General features: G+C 32.1%; 5 protein-coding genes across 6 annotated transcripts; 2 read left to right on the top strand and 3 right to left on the bottom strand.

Annotated features, from left to right (window-relative positions):
- Positions 1 to 268: 268 nt before the first annotated feature.
- On the bottom strand, positions 269 to 4,324 carry LOC141532264 (uncharacterized). 2 transcript variants are annotated; one of them, XM_074250531.1, is made up of 7 exons: positions 3,967 to 4,324; positions 3,734 to 3,885; positions 3,385 to 3,490; positions 2,968 to 3,307; positions 2,822 to 2,906; positions 710 to 2,734; positions 269 to 599 (listed from the first exon to the last, which is right to left on the bottom strand). In XM_074250531.1, the coding sequence occupies exons 1-7, from the start codon at positions 4,037 to 4,039 to the stop codon at positions 510 to 512; spliced, it is 2,871 nt and encodes a 956-aa protein (XP_074106632.1). In that variant the 5' UTR covers positions 4,040 to 4,324; the 3' UTR covers positions 269 to 509. The 2 variants fall into 2 exon arrangements, with proteins under 2 accessions (XP_074106632.1, XP_074106641.1); XM_074250540.1 differs by having other exon boundaries at positions 3,970 to 4,324.
- A 903-nt stretch (positions 4,325 to 5,227) lies between these two features.
- On the top strand, positions 5,228 to 8,072 carry Cog3 (conserved oligomeric Golgi complex subunit 3). The gene is made up of 2 exons (XM_074250552.1): positions 5,228 to 5,377; positions 5,442 to 8,072. Exon 2 carries the CDS (start codon positions 5,475 to 5,477, stop codon positions 7,944 to 7,946), a length of 2,472 nt encoding a protein of 823 aa, XP_074106653.1. The 5' UTR covers positions 5,228 to 5,377; positions 5,442 to 5,474; the 3' UTR covers positions 7,947 to 8,072.
- Mus81 (mus81 structure-specific endonuclease subunit) lies at positions 7,955 to 10,253 on the bottom strand. The gene is made up of 6 exons (XM_074250715.1): positions 9,940 to 10,253; positions 9,290 to 9,778; positions 9,036 to 9,222; positions 8,607 to 8,822; positions 8,423 to 8,536; positions 7,955 to 8,351 (listed from the first exon to the last, which is right to left on the bottom strand). The coding sequence occupies exons 2-6, from the start codon at positions 9,754 to 9,756 to the stop codon at positions 8,106 to 8,108; spliced, it is 1,230 nt and encodes a 409-aa protein (XP_074106816.1). The 5' UTR covers positions 9,757 to 9,778; positions 9,940 to 10,253; the 3' UTR covers positions 7,955 to 8,105.
- Positions 10,254 to 10,388: 135 nt separating this feature from the next.
- Positions 10,389 to 13,664, top strand: Agbe (1,4-alpha-glucan-branching enzyme). The gene is made up of 9 exons (XM_074250587.1): positions 10,389 to 10,631; positions 10,885 to 11,054; positions 11,128 to 11,378; positions 11,503 to 11,712; positions 11,790 to 12,097; positions 12,171 to 12,371; positions 12,459 to 12,996; positions 13,054 to 13,342; positions 13,401 to 13,664. The coding sequence occupies exons 1-9, from the start codon at positions 10,519 to 10,521 to the stop codon at positions 13,406 to 13,408; spliced, it is 2,088 nt and encodes a 695-aa protein (XP_074106688.1). The 5' UTR covers positions 10,389 to 10,518; the 3' UTR covers positions 13,409 to 13,664.
- Positions 13,367 to 14,813, bottom strand: LOC141532392 (mitochondrial import inner membrane translocase subunit Tim29). The gene is made up of 4 exons (XM_074250725.1): positions 14,680 to 14,813; positions 14,487 to 14,615; positions 13,907 to 14,008; positions 13,367 to 13,840 (listed from the first exon to the last, which is right to left on the bottom strand). The coding sequence occupies exons 2-4, from the start codon at positions 14,608 to 14,610 to the stop codon at positions 13,464 to 13,466; spliced, it is 603 nt and encodes a 200-aa protein (XP_074106826.1). The 5' UTR covers positions 14,611 to 14,615; positions 14,680 to 14,813; the 3' UTR covers positions 13,367 to 13,463.
- Positions 14,814 to 14,819: the final 6 nt, after the last annotated feature.

The following is a 14,819-nucleotide window of genomic DNA, read 5'->3' as shown; positions in this document are numbered from 1 at the left end:
ACTATAAAATATGTCATTTCCGGAGATGCGCTTTAGACATTTTCTAAATAAAATAAATTTAATCGATTTTACTAAAATAAAGTATAATAAATTTTAAAATAATTGTTTTTAAACTCATTAAAAATACTATTTTATTATTATTTATATTTATATTTGATAAATAAAAATATCAAGAGTCAATATTATATCATTTTGTTTTTTGACTAAAAATTATTTATAATTTTATAAGGAAGTTTTTTTTACATTATAATAAATTCTACTTTGCGACTAATATTTAAAATTTTTATAAAATATTTACCTAAACAATTATTGATTAATTTATTATACAAGTATAATTTGTAAAAGTTTCAGATGACTGTTAATTTATAACTTTACATACGCTATCTAAGCAGATAAATCGCCTTTTTTTTTTTTTTTTTTTTTTTTTTTTTTCAATTAACGTGTGAAAATTATCGTTTCACCAACGATAGTTAATAATTTACAATAAATAAATTCATCAGTATAAACAATTAATGAATGTCCTCAAAATTCTGTGCTTTTTTCCATTTAGCGACCATACTTGAAACTTGTTTATGTTTTTTATTAATAACAATCTTTACCTGTAACAAAAAAAATATGAAAATTAATTTAGTAAACATTTAATAATTTTTTAAATTAAATTATGGCAAAAAAAATGATAAAAAAATTAATTATTAATAAATAAACTTACTTTTTTCTTTTTTTTGTCTTTTAGATCAACAGGAGCATTAGCCGGTGGGTTATTTGTCGTAGTTACACCAGCAGAATTAGTAGTCGTCGTAATTGCTGTACTATTAGCAGGAGTAGCGGCAGGAATAGAAACAGAAGGAGCAGAACCTGTTCCAGTGGTAGTCGCAGCCGTCGTAATAGTCGTAGAGATATTCGGAGAAGTGGATTCCGTTTTATCCACCGACTCTTGATATTTCATTAACGGAACTGCAACTTGTTTTATTTGTTTATCATTTATAATATTATTATGGCACTCCAAAGAAGCAATATCATTGTAAAAAGAATCAACAATCGATCCTAGTGATTCTTTTTTCATATTAATAGGAGGTTTAGTAATCACCTGGGTATTTGCGTAAATACCCGTATGATGAAGCATTAATTGAACGGCGTCTTGCCCAGTAAATCTGTTAGCAGCCGCGAGAATCGCTTGATCGTGCAAGTGCTGATGATAAACTGGATAATGTACAAGTTGATTATGAACCAATGCCGGATGATGGTGTCCTAGTATGGAAATATTCGTTGGATCAAAAATTGGAGCATTGGGCTGATGATGATTCCCAGGAAAAATCAACGGAGACTTAAGAGTTGCTGCAGCTAGTGCATACGGACTCTCCGATTGATCGACCCCCGGTGGAAGAGGTTCTATGTGGGGAGTATTCACAGACGCAGCCAGTATTTGGGTCGCTGGAGTCAGCAGAGTTTCACGAACCGGTGCGACAATACTCTCTACTATAATATGATTTTTAACTTCACTTTGCTCGATGTTCCCAGAATTTAGACAGTCATTATTACTCTTGTTGGTCTTTGAATTTTTTTTCAAATCCTGCGCTCCTATTCTCGGTGGAGGTGGCGGACTAGGAATAGATATTCGGGGAGGCAACGGCGCAGCCAACTCACCATCTTCATTATTGTCATCACCAGCCAGACTAGCAGAGGAACTAGACTTGTCGCTTTTTTCCAAATCCGTGTGGCTATTTACATTTGATCTATTATCAACATTGCTTAGCGACTTAGACTGGGTCATATCATCCTTAACTGCGTCAAGAGATTTTATTTCAGAGATCGGCGAGTTGGCGGGTGGAGGCGTTGTACATAATTCCATTTCCTCAGCCCCGCCATTTATATCCGGATAGTTGAGCTGTGTCTCTCCGCTAACCTTGTTGCGGTAAAAGTACTGCTTGTTAGCCGAGTCCCACTGATAGTCCCACTCAGACGGTGCAGCCTTTTCCTCCAACAAAGTCAGCTCTTTTTTCGTGTCAGCCATCCAGTTATAAAAATAACGATCCTTCAGGTCACCAGACTCCCACGCGGTCATCAATGCCTGGATTTTAATACTCATGACTTGGATTTCTGAAACCGTCGAGCACTCTTTAGATAAACTTTTTAATTTATCGGCAATCATTTGCACTTGATCATTTGGCATGAAATAATCCGGATTAGTAGCCTCATTGTTAACTTCTAACGTTTCGCCTTTAATAAAATCAATTGCATATTTTCCCAAGTTACGTTTTTTCTCCTCAGCAGTTTCCTTAGAAGAGTTTTCTATTGGGGGTGTTTTAGCGAACCCTAGACCAAGTCGATCCTCATTATTTTTGGGTATCGTTAAAACATCGTAAGCTATCCGTCTTTTTCGCTGGAATCCTTTCAAAGATGTTCCTAAATTTTCTAAAGGCCGAGACAACTTTGGTGCTTCTATTTTGTCATTAGTATCCTGCGAATCTGAGGCTTGGGAAAATTCCTGATCAACAGTGGTGTCTACTTTTGGATTGCCATCAACAAACCAACTTTTAGTCACAGCAGCCGGGAATAAAGCGGCTGCAGGCTTTTTGCTAAATGAATTTTCTTCGTTGCTTTGATCACCAATCGAGTTATTAACACTACTTTCTCTATTGGACTCTTTGCTATTCTCTTCGTCACGAGTATCATTGCTAACCGTACTCTCTAACGCTTCACGTTCCCGCTCGCGTTTTATTGATTTATTGAGTGTCTAAAAAAAAATAAAAAACGAGTACAATTGTTATTAAATATTAAACATAAAGTTATTTAAATATTTATTTATAAGTTTATTATTTACCCATGACTCGTCGGCTGTTTTTTCGTCATCGCTTTTATCAGTGTCCGTATTATCGTCACCAAACGACGTAATCATTTCAATGTAACTAAAAATAAACAATAAATTCATAAAATTGTCAATTTTATAAATTAATTAATTTTTAATACCTGTCATCAGAGTCATCATTTTTGTCTTCAAACGTCTGTTTAGATTTTTTCTTACTAGGCAAAGTACGCTTAGTACTACTGGTACTATCAGTACCACTTTTATGCCTACTTTTGTTTCGTACTGATAGGTCATTTTTGGCTTTAGACGGTAATTTGTCATAAGGTAGTTTTGGCAAACGATTAGGTTGTTGGTGTTGTTGTAGTTGTTGTTGTGGGACAATATTATCCGAGTTTTTGCGAGTTGATGCGAGTTCTTTTGGCAATTCCCAAGTCACTTCATTGGTTTCAATATGCCAGTAATAAGGATACCCAGTAGACTCATCAAAACATTCTTGCCATGCTGTTATTTTTATTTTATTAATTATTAAATATTCAATAAAAACATTAGTATTACGATAAAAAATTAATTTTACTTACGTGAAGCCGATACTCGTTCTTTACTCGAAGAAGTTTGATTGGTCTCTTTTTTTGAGCTATCATTTGATTGAGATTCTTGAGTATTTTGAGTAATAAACTGAATTTCCTGTAGTATAATTTATTATTCATTAATAATTAAGCAATAATTAAAAAAAAAATCTATTAAAATTTTTATAACACTTAAATTAACAGTTTGATAATTTTTTAATTTTTATAAATTACATTTATGATTTTGTCAAGATTAAAAGATGAATTTTTTTAAATAAATTATTTTAGCGCTAATTTATTTGTTAGAAAAATTATTAAATGTCTCTTAACTTCAGTATCATTAATTTTTCAATGAGATTACCTTAAAAAAGTCGTTAACTTTATCGTCAAGACGGTGTTTATTTTCTGGAGGGGTATCATCTTGGTCATCGCTATCAGAATTGTACTGTTCTAATAAATTAGTAAGTGAATTACTGGACTGTCCATTATTGCCAGGATTGGAATTGTCTTTTGCTAGAAAATAAAAAAAAAAAAAACAATCTCATTATTAAAAATCAACAATTGTAAATTAATAAATAAATAAAAAATAATTACAACTTGATTGAAAATCAGAGTCCACTGATTCTTGGCTAAATGCTGATTTTCTTCGGCGTTTTTTGCTATTCATGATGGCAATTGTTAAACAATCACTTATTTAACTGGTTAATTATTGATAATTCGAACACCGATAAGTCCAATCTATTTCAGCTGGAAATAACACCAAGTATTTGTATCTCTTATTGGTAATTATTATTGATGTATGTAAATATTTAGTTTATCTTATTAACACAAACACTAATCACATATATTGTGTTGACTACAATATCTATTAATTATAAATGTTAATTTATTTTTCTTGGAATATTATCAAAATCAACATTTCAGTCTAACCTAAAAAAAGTTTATTACAAAATTTCATTACTTTACTCATTAAAATAGTAATATCTAGATTCTGTATATTCTATAAGAAGGAAAAAGAAACTGTATAATGATAAAATATAAATATACTGTAAACATAGCCAAATTTATGTACATACAGTATTAATAGATGAGATTCTGGGGAATTTAGCACACTAGCTATTGACGGGACATACTTTGAGGTTGGTAATTGCCGAAATTGAATTAACATTATTTTTTCGTTGAAATTCTTTGTAATTACATTAGTGACAATGACCTGGATTGAAGTGTACAATTTTATTAAATTACTAATACCTATTGTTGTGTAATTTACAGATGATCAGCTGATAATATGACATAAAAATGTCATAAAAAGTCATTGACACGTTATTTTTATGGTAAATAAAACTTGGCAACGTTGAACGCAAAATTGTGTGTTTTCTAAGTATAGAGTAAAGAGCGGAAATTTTAAATTTTGAGCTTACCATATGCAAGTACTTAAGGCGACGTTGCCAGATTATATTTTATTAGATGTAAAAATATTTATTCATATAATTTCCATAAAAACTGACATTAACTATTTTACCCGGGATAATATTTTATCACAGATTGAAAAAGTAGCCATCAAATGAGTGAAAAATTTTGTTTTGCAATTACTTACAAACAATTAAATTAAAATAATGATAAATTACAAAAAAGTACATTATATATCATGATACTGAAGTTAGTTGTCAACTGTCAGTTTTAAAAATTTTTATACAGAATCAATTACAATAAAATAATGCTTCTAAAAATTTCCAACTATTGTTTTTTTTTTTTTTTTTAATTTTTATATGTGGAATTTTTCTAATTAAATTTTTTTTTAATAATAATTTAATTGTTTTAAAATAATAAAAAAATTTCTAATGTCAGTTATCTTCAGTGCCTTCGTATTAATCACTGTGCTATAGTAAAGTTTTAATTTTTGTAATTGAAAATCGCCTTAACTATAGTCAGTAACAATTTTGACGTGTCAGTAGAAAGTAATTTAATAAATAAATAAAATGACATAACCAAATAATTTTACATGGTAAATATTTATAACTATAATTATTAATTTATATTATCTCATTAAAATAAATGTGTGATTTCAGGTTAACTTTTAATGACTGACAATATAAATAAATATGGATAATATTTCTCTAAATTTAACAAAGTGGGACTTGTCGGAAAATGGACTAGCTCCTTTATCACAACTGCAAAAAGATAAAATAAATAATTTAGAAGAAGCTGTATTGCAATTAGATTTAGTAAGTACCAATAGTAACAATAATGATAATTCAAAAATTTCTGAAAATGACAATAAAGAAAGTAAGGATAAAATCGAGGCATACAGACAATTACTCAGTCATTACGGAGTTTTGGAAGCGAATTACGATGCAGCAAAGTGTTCTAGATACTTCAATTATCTGGAACAATTAAAGCAACGGACCGATGAGTGCCACAGCCTGTGTACGCTAATTGAGCAAGCCTTGGAGGATTTTTCGGCGTTATCCAAACAATATGCGATTGTATCTGTCAAGACAATGACACTCCACAACGCAACCGAACAGCTGATCTCCGAGCAGGAGAAATTAAACAGCACATACAACAACATTGTAAACTACGTAAAGTACTTCAAAGAAGCTCACTTTATAATGGATAAATTAGAGATGGCCAACTTGTCAGTGCGTAGTGACGTTTTTATGCAGCTCACTAACACAATAGACACCAACATCGACTTCATGGAGGCGAACATCGGCTTCAAGGAGGCTAAAACTTATTTAATAAAATATCGTCACTGTCAGTCTAAAGTAATAAGTATGATGCAGCAGTGGATCCACGACCTGCTGGACCAGGCTACCGACAGTATTTTAAATCCCAGCGAATTAACCAGCAACCTCAAAGAAGACGACATTAACAAAGTTCTCGGGTCTGCTGATACTGCTTTAGCTTTATTCTACGGTAGGTTTCAAAGAATTTTGCCTAAAATAAAACTCATCATCGATTTAATCGAGAAGCGCTCCGCTACAAACAGAGACTACGAAAATTTATTAAACGAATGTCAGCAGTACTATTTAATGAAGCGAGGACTGGTGTTGGACACCAGCGTGCGCAAGGGACTGCTCTCTATAAAAGATTCTTACAAGGGAGACCATTGCAGTCTGGTCAGGCAGGCATGTGCTCTTTTGCTCCATGCTTCCATCGATGAGTACAGATTATTCTACCAATTCTTCTCGGTAAAGTCCACTGGACTCAGTGATTACCTAGAAGGCTTGTGCAACGCGTTGTACGACACTTTGAGACCTTCAATTATTCACATAAATCACCTAGAAACTTTAGCTGAAATTTGCTGCATTCTGAGGATAGAAATGCTCGAGGAACATGTGCAGAACAACAGCGAGTGCCTTGAAGGCTTCGGTAACATTTGCTTGCAACTTCTCCATGACGCTCAAGAGCGTCTAGTGTTCCGAGCTCATCTTTATCTCCAGTCAGACGTCGTGGGTTACAACCCTTCGCCCGGAGACCTCGCGTACCCGGAAAAGTTGAAGATGATGGAAGACATCGCAGAGACGCTGAGGGAAGAAACTAGACAGAGAAAGTACAGCAACGCAGCTGCCACTATGAACCATGACTACACAAGCTCGGATGCTCGCAGCAGTCAGATCAGTTCGTTTGATCCAATGTCCAAGAAAAGCAGTCTTAATAATTCACCTGCTGACATGCATGGCATGTGGTACCCCACGGTTCGTCGGACACTTGTCTGTCTATCAAGGCTCTACAGGTGTGTTGATCGTCCGGTCTTTCAGTCGCTGAGTCGCGAGGCAATAACGCTCTGTGTTGAGAGCATTGAAAGTGCGAGGGATAAAATTACCTCCAGAGCCACGGAGCTTGACGGTCAATTATTCCAAATAAAACACTTGCTGATCCTAAGGGAACAGATTGCTCCCTTTCAAGTTGACTTTACAGTCAAGGAATATTCTCTAGACTTTTCTCAGGTGAAGACAGCAGCATATGGGCTGCTTGAAAAAAGATCCAGGCTTTTTACACTGTCCAACAACGCTCTGCTGGAATTCTTCCTCGAAGGAGCTCCGAGGATGAAGGAACATCTGGTCGACTCCCGCAAACACGTGGATGTTAAATTGAAGCTTTCGTGTCAACAATTCATCCAACATGTCACGCGGTTACTTGTCGAGCCTATAACTACTCTGTTGGAGAAAGCCAAGTCTTCAAAACCAATTGTCAATGCTGAGAACTCCCAAGCTAGCAATGATCAGTGGAATGATCCCCAGAAAATTGCGGCGATTGTCAATGAATCGTTGAGGTTCATTAAATTCAGGCTGCCGAGTATTCAACAATCAATGCAATTGTACTTGGCTAATCGCGAGACTGAGTTTATTTTGTTCAGACCCATTCGCAATAATGTCGTTGGTGTTTACACACAATTGTATCAATTATTACAGAGCACTTTTGATGGAGAACAATTGCTGCTCATAGCTTGTCCTTTGCCAGAACAAATTTCTATTATGCTCAGCTCGACTAGTCTAGCTAGGGCACACCGTTCTGATAATCGCGAGAGTAATGATGCTTCCGATAATTCTGTTGATAAAGTTACTTAGTTTCTGTAAATAGAATCTTTAATAATTATTTCCATTTATTTTTTTAATCTTATAATAAATTTTTAGTTAAATTTTAATAATACATTGTATAAAAAATGTTAAATATATTATTTATAAATTATTTCATTTTTTTTTAAATTTATTTAATAAATTTTCTACCTACTCAAGTTGATCACTGGTATATAATTTATATAATATTTGTGATAATACCGGCCCCATTTTACGATTCACTCGTCCGAATGTTAAATTTGCTAATAGTTTGTCACCGTCAGTACCCGCTTTGATGAATGCTTTCTTCAATAAATATGGAGTAGGGTAAACTTGAACGATTGCAAGAGCTCGTTCTACTGACAGACCTTTTAATTGAAGTAATTGACGAACAAACATTTCTTTTACACTGTGGATCTGCAAAAACACTTGAAATTAATTTTTGTTTGGAATTAGAAGCAATTATTTACATGCAATAAATAATCAACCTTTGATTTTGAAGAAGACTGATTGAATTCGTTAAATTCCATCAGAAATATTTTGTCATCCGACAGACAACAAGGAGGAATATTTTCTTTAGAACACTTTTCTAAATGCTTATCCTGAAAATAAATTACTCGATAATATTAATAATTTTTTTAATGATTAATTGTATGTGTAAAAATAAATTACATTGAAGAGCTGAGTTAGAGCTGCAGTCAAACCTGTCAGATAGTTCAATGAATCTTTCTGATTATTAGTAAATTTAACAGTAAATCCATTTTGCACTAATGAGTTTACTGCTGCTTGAAGTAAGACGGGAATTGGCATTATATATTGTTGACGTGATTTACTGAGTCCTTCAATTAAATAAATAATATTATCAACTCCGCATTTTTTCAATCGAAACTACAAAAAAATTATAATTAATAAAAATTATACTTAAGAGTAAAAAATAATTTTTATGACACTTAAATTAGTAGACAATTTTTTAATTTTTCTAAAAAATTATTTTTAAATATTAGACCTAAGAATTTTTTAAATAAATTTTTCTTGCTACAATTTGTTAAAAAATTATTAAATATCTTTCAATTCAATGTAATTTTTTATAAACAAAAATACTTTTTGCTCATGGTATCTTCTGTCCTTGATACTCGCTCCCAAGTCATCCATTCTTTTCCTCTCAACAATGTAAGGAAGAACCAACTCTTTCTTGGTCTCTCGACATCTAGCAATCCAAGCAAAGTCTCCAACCTTAAGATGTCTCGCTTCATAGAGTACCTTACCGCTATTTTTATCCAATGAACAACTGAAAGAAGACAATAATAATCAACTTGCTGACCAAAATAATAAAAACAAATGATTAAAAAAAATACCTTGTAATTTTCTCATTATTATCCACCAACAAAATAATATCAAAAGTCTGTGGTAACATGGAAAAATTATCAATTGCACTAGCAGTCTCCGGCTTTTCTAACTCTTCAAACAGTTTCAGTTGCTTCGCCGGTTTCTTTTTAGCTCTAGTAGGTTTTGCCGGTTCTGGACATTTTTCTTTCCTAAGAATCACTTTGTCTATTTTATTTTGACTAGAAATTTTGTCTTTACTAGAATGTTCTTCCAATTTTTTATCCAACATTTTGCATAACTTAGAGCCAAAATTTTGCAATAAAATACAATCAGCCCCAGAAGCCAGCGGTAGCGGGTATTTTTTCAATGACACTAAAGCTTTTGAAAAATGATCTTCCAGGTTAGACTTTTTTATTTTTGCTTGCTCTCTCCATTCTTCCAGCCACTGCTCAAATAATTCATTAGGTTTTTTTCTCTTAACATTTATTCTCATCATTTTTGCTAATTATTTGAATCAGCTGTCAATTTAAAAAATTTTTTTAACAAATTAATTACAATAAAAAAATGCTTCTAAAAATTTTCACTTATAATTTTTATTAATTTTTTTTACATGTGAAACTTTTTAATTAATTTTTTTTAATAATTTAATTGCTATAAAATTCAAAAAAAAATTGAATACCTGTTATAACTATTTCAGTGTGTTTTATTTACAAGATACTGAAGTTAGCTGACAACTGTCATTTTTTTTATTTTCATAAAAAATTAATTACAGTAAAAAAATGCTTCTAAAAATTTCCACTATTAATTTTTTTTAAATTTTCACTTGTAAAATTTTTTTATTAACTTTTTTTTTCATAATAATTTCATTGATAAAAAATTTTAATGCCTGTCAACTTCAATTTGTTTTATTTATCTATAGTATACACAAATCAGCTGACCGGCAAAATTCAAAATAAACAAAAAAAAATAAGGTTATAATTTTACTCTCATTCTCGTAGCAACTGAAACTGAGAAGAGTCACGTGACCAAAACATGATACAATTAAGAATGAGAGGAGAGAATAGCGAATTAAGATTATTATTATTTATATAATATTAAAGATGACCTTTGAATGACATTGATAAATTTTTAGAGCTGAACTAGCTTCTTTAAACATCATTACAACGTTTCCCTCTCGTTGACAAGTTATAAATAGCAGACATTTTATTTATAACTTTCTTTACTACAGTAAATAGAAAACTATATTTTTTTTTCTGAAATGGGTGGCACTTGGTCTAGCATGGATCCGATGAAAATTGACGTCCCGAATATCCATGCATTATTGGAGCGTGATCCATATTTAATACTTCATGAACATGATATTCGTAAAAGGTAAAAATTAATTCTTCTTTTTAAAAAATAATTTTATGAAAATCAGTTGACATTTAAATATTTTTTTTATAAATTAAGTCGCACTCAAAAACATTTAAAAAAATTTCATCTGTAGTTTCTTAAAATTTGTAGACGTGGAATTTTTTTACATTTTCTTAGTGATAATTATTTTATTAAAAAAAAATTCTAAAATTTTTTAAAAGTCAATTAATTTGTGTTTAGTAAAAAAATGATTTTTTTTTTTTTCTTTCAGGTACGGTATTTTCAAAAACTATTTGGAAAAGATAAAAAAAGGAGATAACAGTCTGGAGGAATTTACCCGGGAGTATGAAAACTTTGGGGTGATAATTGACAAGAATAATGGAGTCCTGGTCCGTGAATGGGCGCCTAGTGCGCACAAATTGTACCTCACTGGTGACTTCAGTAAGAATTTTAATTAATAATTTAATAATTTTTAATTTAAATTTCGCTAAAATAATTTAATTTTAATACTAAGACAATTGGAACAAAACAAGCACGCCGTTCACGAAGTTGGAATTTGGAAAGTGGGAGCTGCGCTTGCCGGCAAATCAAGACGGATCTTGTCCCCTGAAACACCTGTCAGAAATAAAAATAATCGTTGAAAATGACAGAGGAGAATTATTCGAACGGCTGAGTCCTTGGGCTCACTATGTGACTCAACCTGAAAATCAAATTACCGAAGGAACAACTTATAAACAGCGTGTGTATCATCCCAACGCTGATAAGGTTGATTTATTTATTCTTCATAAATCTCGAATTTTATTTTATAAATCTAAAAATAATTACTTATCAATTTATATTTAACAAACTTTGTGATAATAAAAAAATTAAATTTATTTTTATCACCCAGGTTTACAAATGGCAACACTCGAATCCAAAGAAGCCTAAAAGCTTGCGAATTTACGAATGTCATGTAGGAATAGCGACAAATGAACACCGTGTTGGAACGTACTTAGAGTTCGCTAAAAATATTATTCCACGGATTGTAAAACAAGGATACAATGCCATCCAATTGATGGCTGTGATGGAGCATGCTTATTACGCAAGCTTTGGCTACCAGGTGAATATTATTCCACCAGACAAATGATCAACGCAATGAAGAATTCTAGCATACTAATTTAAAAATTTCATCAAAAGGTCACATCATTCTACGCCGTGTCATCTCGCTATGGAACGCCAGATGAGCTGAAAGAGCTAGTAGACATAGCTCACAAGAATGGAATCACTGTCCTCTTGGACCTGGTCCATTCACATGCGTCAAAAAACACTCTCGATGGATTGAATATGTTCGACGGCACTGATGCGTGTTTCTTCCACTCTGGACCTCGCGGCGAGCATCCTCTTTGGGATAGCAGACTGTTCAACTACGGCAACTACGATGTCCTTAAATTTTTGATGTCAAACCTGAGGTGGTACATGGAAGAATACCGTTTTGATGGATTTAGGTAATCATTTAATTTAAATATATGTCTTTAAAAATACACTGTGTTTGTATTAAAAAAAAAATAATAATTGCAGGTTTGACGGCGTCACATCAATGCTCTATCATTCTCGAGGAATGGGACAAGGTTTCACTGGTAATTACGAGGAATATTTTAATTTAAATGTCGACGTCGAGAGTATTGTATATTTAATGCTTGCAAATCATATGCTTCATGAATTATACCCCGAGATAATTACCATCGCGGAAGACGTGAGTGGTATGCCTGGGATGTGTAGGTAATTAAAATCTCAAGATAAATTAAAGTAAAATATTAAATAATTTTATTTTCTAATTGCTTATATTTTAATAATTAATTTTTAAAGGCCAGTGGATGAAGGAGGGATCGGCTTCGATTATCGACTAGGTATGGCAATACCAGACAAATGGATTAAAATTCTTAAACATGAAAAAGACGAAGATTGGAACATGGGTGACCTATGCTGGGTGTTGATAAATCGCCGATGGATGGAGAAGACTGTCGCTTACTGCGAATCACATGACCAGGCCCTAGTTGGAGATAAAACGATAGCCTTTTGGCTCATGGATAAGGAAATGTACACATCGATGAGCACGCTAAGCCCGCCTAATTCGATAATATCACGCGGTATAGCGCTTCATAACATGATAAGACTTATCACCCATGGGCTTGGTGGTGAAGCTTATCTCAACTTCATGGGAAATGAATTTGGCCATCCCGAGTGGCTGGACTTTCCTCGAGCTGGGAATAACAGCAGTTTCCACTATGCTAGACGCCAATGGCACCTCGTGGACGATGAAATGTTAAAGTATAAATTTATGAACAATTGGGACCGTGAGATGAATTTGCTTGAAGATAAATACGGCTGGTTAAATGCTAATCCTGTAAGTTTTATTTTTATTTGCTCGTTTTATTGACTTACTTATTTTATTTATTCGCAGGCTTACGTCAGCTGGAAACACGAGGATGACAAAATAATAGCTTTTGATCGTGCAGGAGTTGTGTTTGTTTTCAATTTCCATCCGACTAAGTCATTTGCTGACTACACTGTTGGAGTTCCTGAAGCTGGGACGTATAAAATTATGCTTAACAGCGATGATAAAAATTTTGGAGGTGAAATGAGAGTCGACAATACAGTCCCGCATTTTTCAAAGCCTGAACCTTACGCTGGAAGACCTCATAGAATTTTAATTTATATTCCATGTCGTACTGCGATTGTTTACGCTCGAGGTATATAATTATTATCACAATTAATTATTATTTATTAATTAAATATATTTATTTTCAGAATCTTAATCCAAGTGCCTGGAGACCTTTGATTTTGTGATAAAATAAATAAAACTATCTATTTTTATTGAAACTCATTATCATTGATATCATAATCTTTCATTTTATGGTCTAAGATCCACCACTTCCCGAGGAAGCCCACGTCAACTATCCTCTGGTGGAATTCAAGATACTTTGGCTTTAAATAGGTGCACGTTGTTTTATATTGCTTACAAAGATCACTGTAATTGTCCAACCAAATAAATGACACGAGACCTAAAGTTAACCTCCTGATGATATTCTCATTTAAACATTCACTCATGTGCTCCACGTGCTTTACAGACACGGGGTTACGTATACTTTCGCCGACAAACGCCAGTCGCGCCTCGTTTTGCAATAACGCTTCTTTGAATGAAGCTTCATCTGGGTTAGTGCTATATAAATAATAGCAGCTGCCCATCACTGAAACAAATCGATTAATCAATACTAGTCCTTAAATTATTTATTATGCTGTTAGTTTTTTCTTACTTGCTAATTTTATCAATGCTCGGATTGGTCGCTCCTTGCAATTTTTTTTTAAATCAATCGCTACATCCTTGTAATCTTGATACACACCTTTCCAATGTTTACCTAAAATAATAACAAAAATTATTTATCAATTCATTCATTCTAAATTAAATTGTTGGTAATGATACTGAATTTAGCAGACATTTTAAATTATTTTTAGAGTTTTGTAATAAGTTAATTATAATGAAAAAAATTATAAGCGTAAATTTATTTTAAGTGCAATTTTTTTTAAATATTTTTTTACTTATAATTTTTATTGATTAAAAAAAATCAAAAACTGTTAAATGTCAGTTAATTTTATGTCATTAAAGTTAGCAGTCATTGATAATTTTTGAATTTTCTTTAACAAATAATTTTTTCTAGAAAAATTATTTATGAAAAATTGGATTTTTAATTTTTTAAAATTTCTACATGTCAATTTTTTTTTGCCATGATTTATTTATTAAAAAAATTCTCAAGATTATTATATATCTGCTAAATTAATTTTCATGTTAATTTTAGTATCATTTATTAATGACATATTATTGTAAAAAATAATTACCCCATTTTTGAAGAGTTGTTTCTTTTTCAAGTGTTGCTTCCTGTGTTAGGCTGCTGAATTTTAATTTTTTTATAGATAAATTTGAAAATTTGCTTTTAAACAAATTACAACGAAGAGAAATCATTGTTACTGTAAAATAAAAATAATATCTTAGTGATAAAACGTGAGTACGATAGTATACATTACAGCTTACAGCGTGTGCAAGTACAGTGTGTATTTATTTCAACATAGGAATAGTAGACAACTCATGTGTCAGCTGAGCTGATAGTGTTTGGAGTTTAGGTTATATTATGCTTATTCATAAAAATTCATCCAGATGTGTATGAGCAATAC

Source organism: Cotesia typhae, unplaced genomic scaffold (assembly GCF_013202065.1).
Source record: "Cotesia typhae breed Kobodo isofemale line unplaced genomic scaffold, CoteBio_Ctyphae contig_119, whole genome shotgun sequence".
Lineage (NCBI taxonomy): Eukaryota > Metazoa > Arthropoda > Insecta > Hymenoptera > Braconidae > Cotesia > Cotesia typhae.
Note: the sequence above shows the minus strand (reverse complement) of the source record. Positions and strands in the feature narration are given on the sequence as shown.

What these genes read in the sequence shown, in the direction of transcription:
- LOC141532264 (XM_074250531.1), bottom strand. Translation starts at nt 4,039, where the DNA reads ATGAATAGCAAAAAACGCCGAAGAAAATCAGCATTTAGCCAAGAATCA. An exon ending in CTCTGATTTTCAATCAAGTT is followed by an intron (nt 3,886 to 3,966) that starts GTAATTATTTTT and finishes TTTATTTTCTAG; the next exon opens with CAAAAGACAATTCCAATCCT. An exon ending in AGAACGAGTATCGGCTTCAC is followed by an intron (nt 3,308 to 3,384) that starts GTAAGTAAAATT and finishes TAAAAATAACAG; the next exon opens with CATGGCAAGAATGTTTTGAT.
- Cog3 (XM_074250552.1), top strand. Translation starts at nt 5,475, where the DNA reads ATGGATAATATTTCTCTAAATTTAACAAAGTGGGACTTGTCGGAAAAT.
- Mus81 (XM_074250715.1), bottom strand. Translation starts at nt 9,756, where the DNA reads ATGATGAGAATAAATGTTAAGAGAAAAAAACCTAATGAATTATTTGAG. An exon ending in GAAGATACCATGAGCAAAAA is followed by an intron (nt 8,823 to 9,035) that starts GTATTTTTGTTT and finishes ATTTTTTTGTAG; the next exon opens with TTTCGATTGAAAAAATGCGG. An exon ending in AGTCTTCTTCAAAATCAAAG is followed by an intron (nt 8,352 to 8,422) that starts GTTGATTATTTA and finishes GTGTTTTTGCAG; the next exon opens with ATCCACAGTGTAAAAGAAAT.
- Agbe (XM_074250587.1), top strand. Translation starts at nt 10,519, where the DNA reads ATGGGTGGCACTTGGTCTAGCATGGATCCGATGAAAATTGACGTCCCG. An exon ending in ACGCAAGCTTTGGCTACCAG is followed by an intron (nt 11,713 to 11,789) that starts GTGAATATTATT and finishes TTTCATCAAAAG; the next exon opens with GTCACATCATTCTACGCCGT. An exon ending in GCTGGTTAAATGCTAATCCT is followed by an intron (nt 12,997 to 13,053) that starts GTAAGTTTTATT and finishes ATTTATTCGCAG; the next exon opens with GCTTACGTCAGCTGGAAACA.
- LOC141532392 (XM_074250725.1), bottom strand. Translation starts at nt 14,610, where the DNA reads ATGATTTCTCTTCGTTGTAATTTGTTTAAAAGCAAATTTTCAAATTTA. An exon ending in AACAACTCTTCAAAAATGGG is followed by an intron (nt 14,009 to 14,486) that starts GTAATTATTTTT and finishes TTATTATTTTAG; the next exon opens with GTAAACATTGGAAAGGTGTG. An exon ending in AGCATTGATAAAATTAGCAA is followed by an intron (nt 13,841 to 13,906) that starts GTAAGAAAAAAC and finishes GATTTGTTTCAG; the next exon opens with TGATGGGCAGCTGCTATTAT.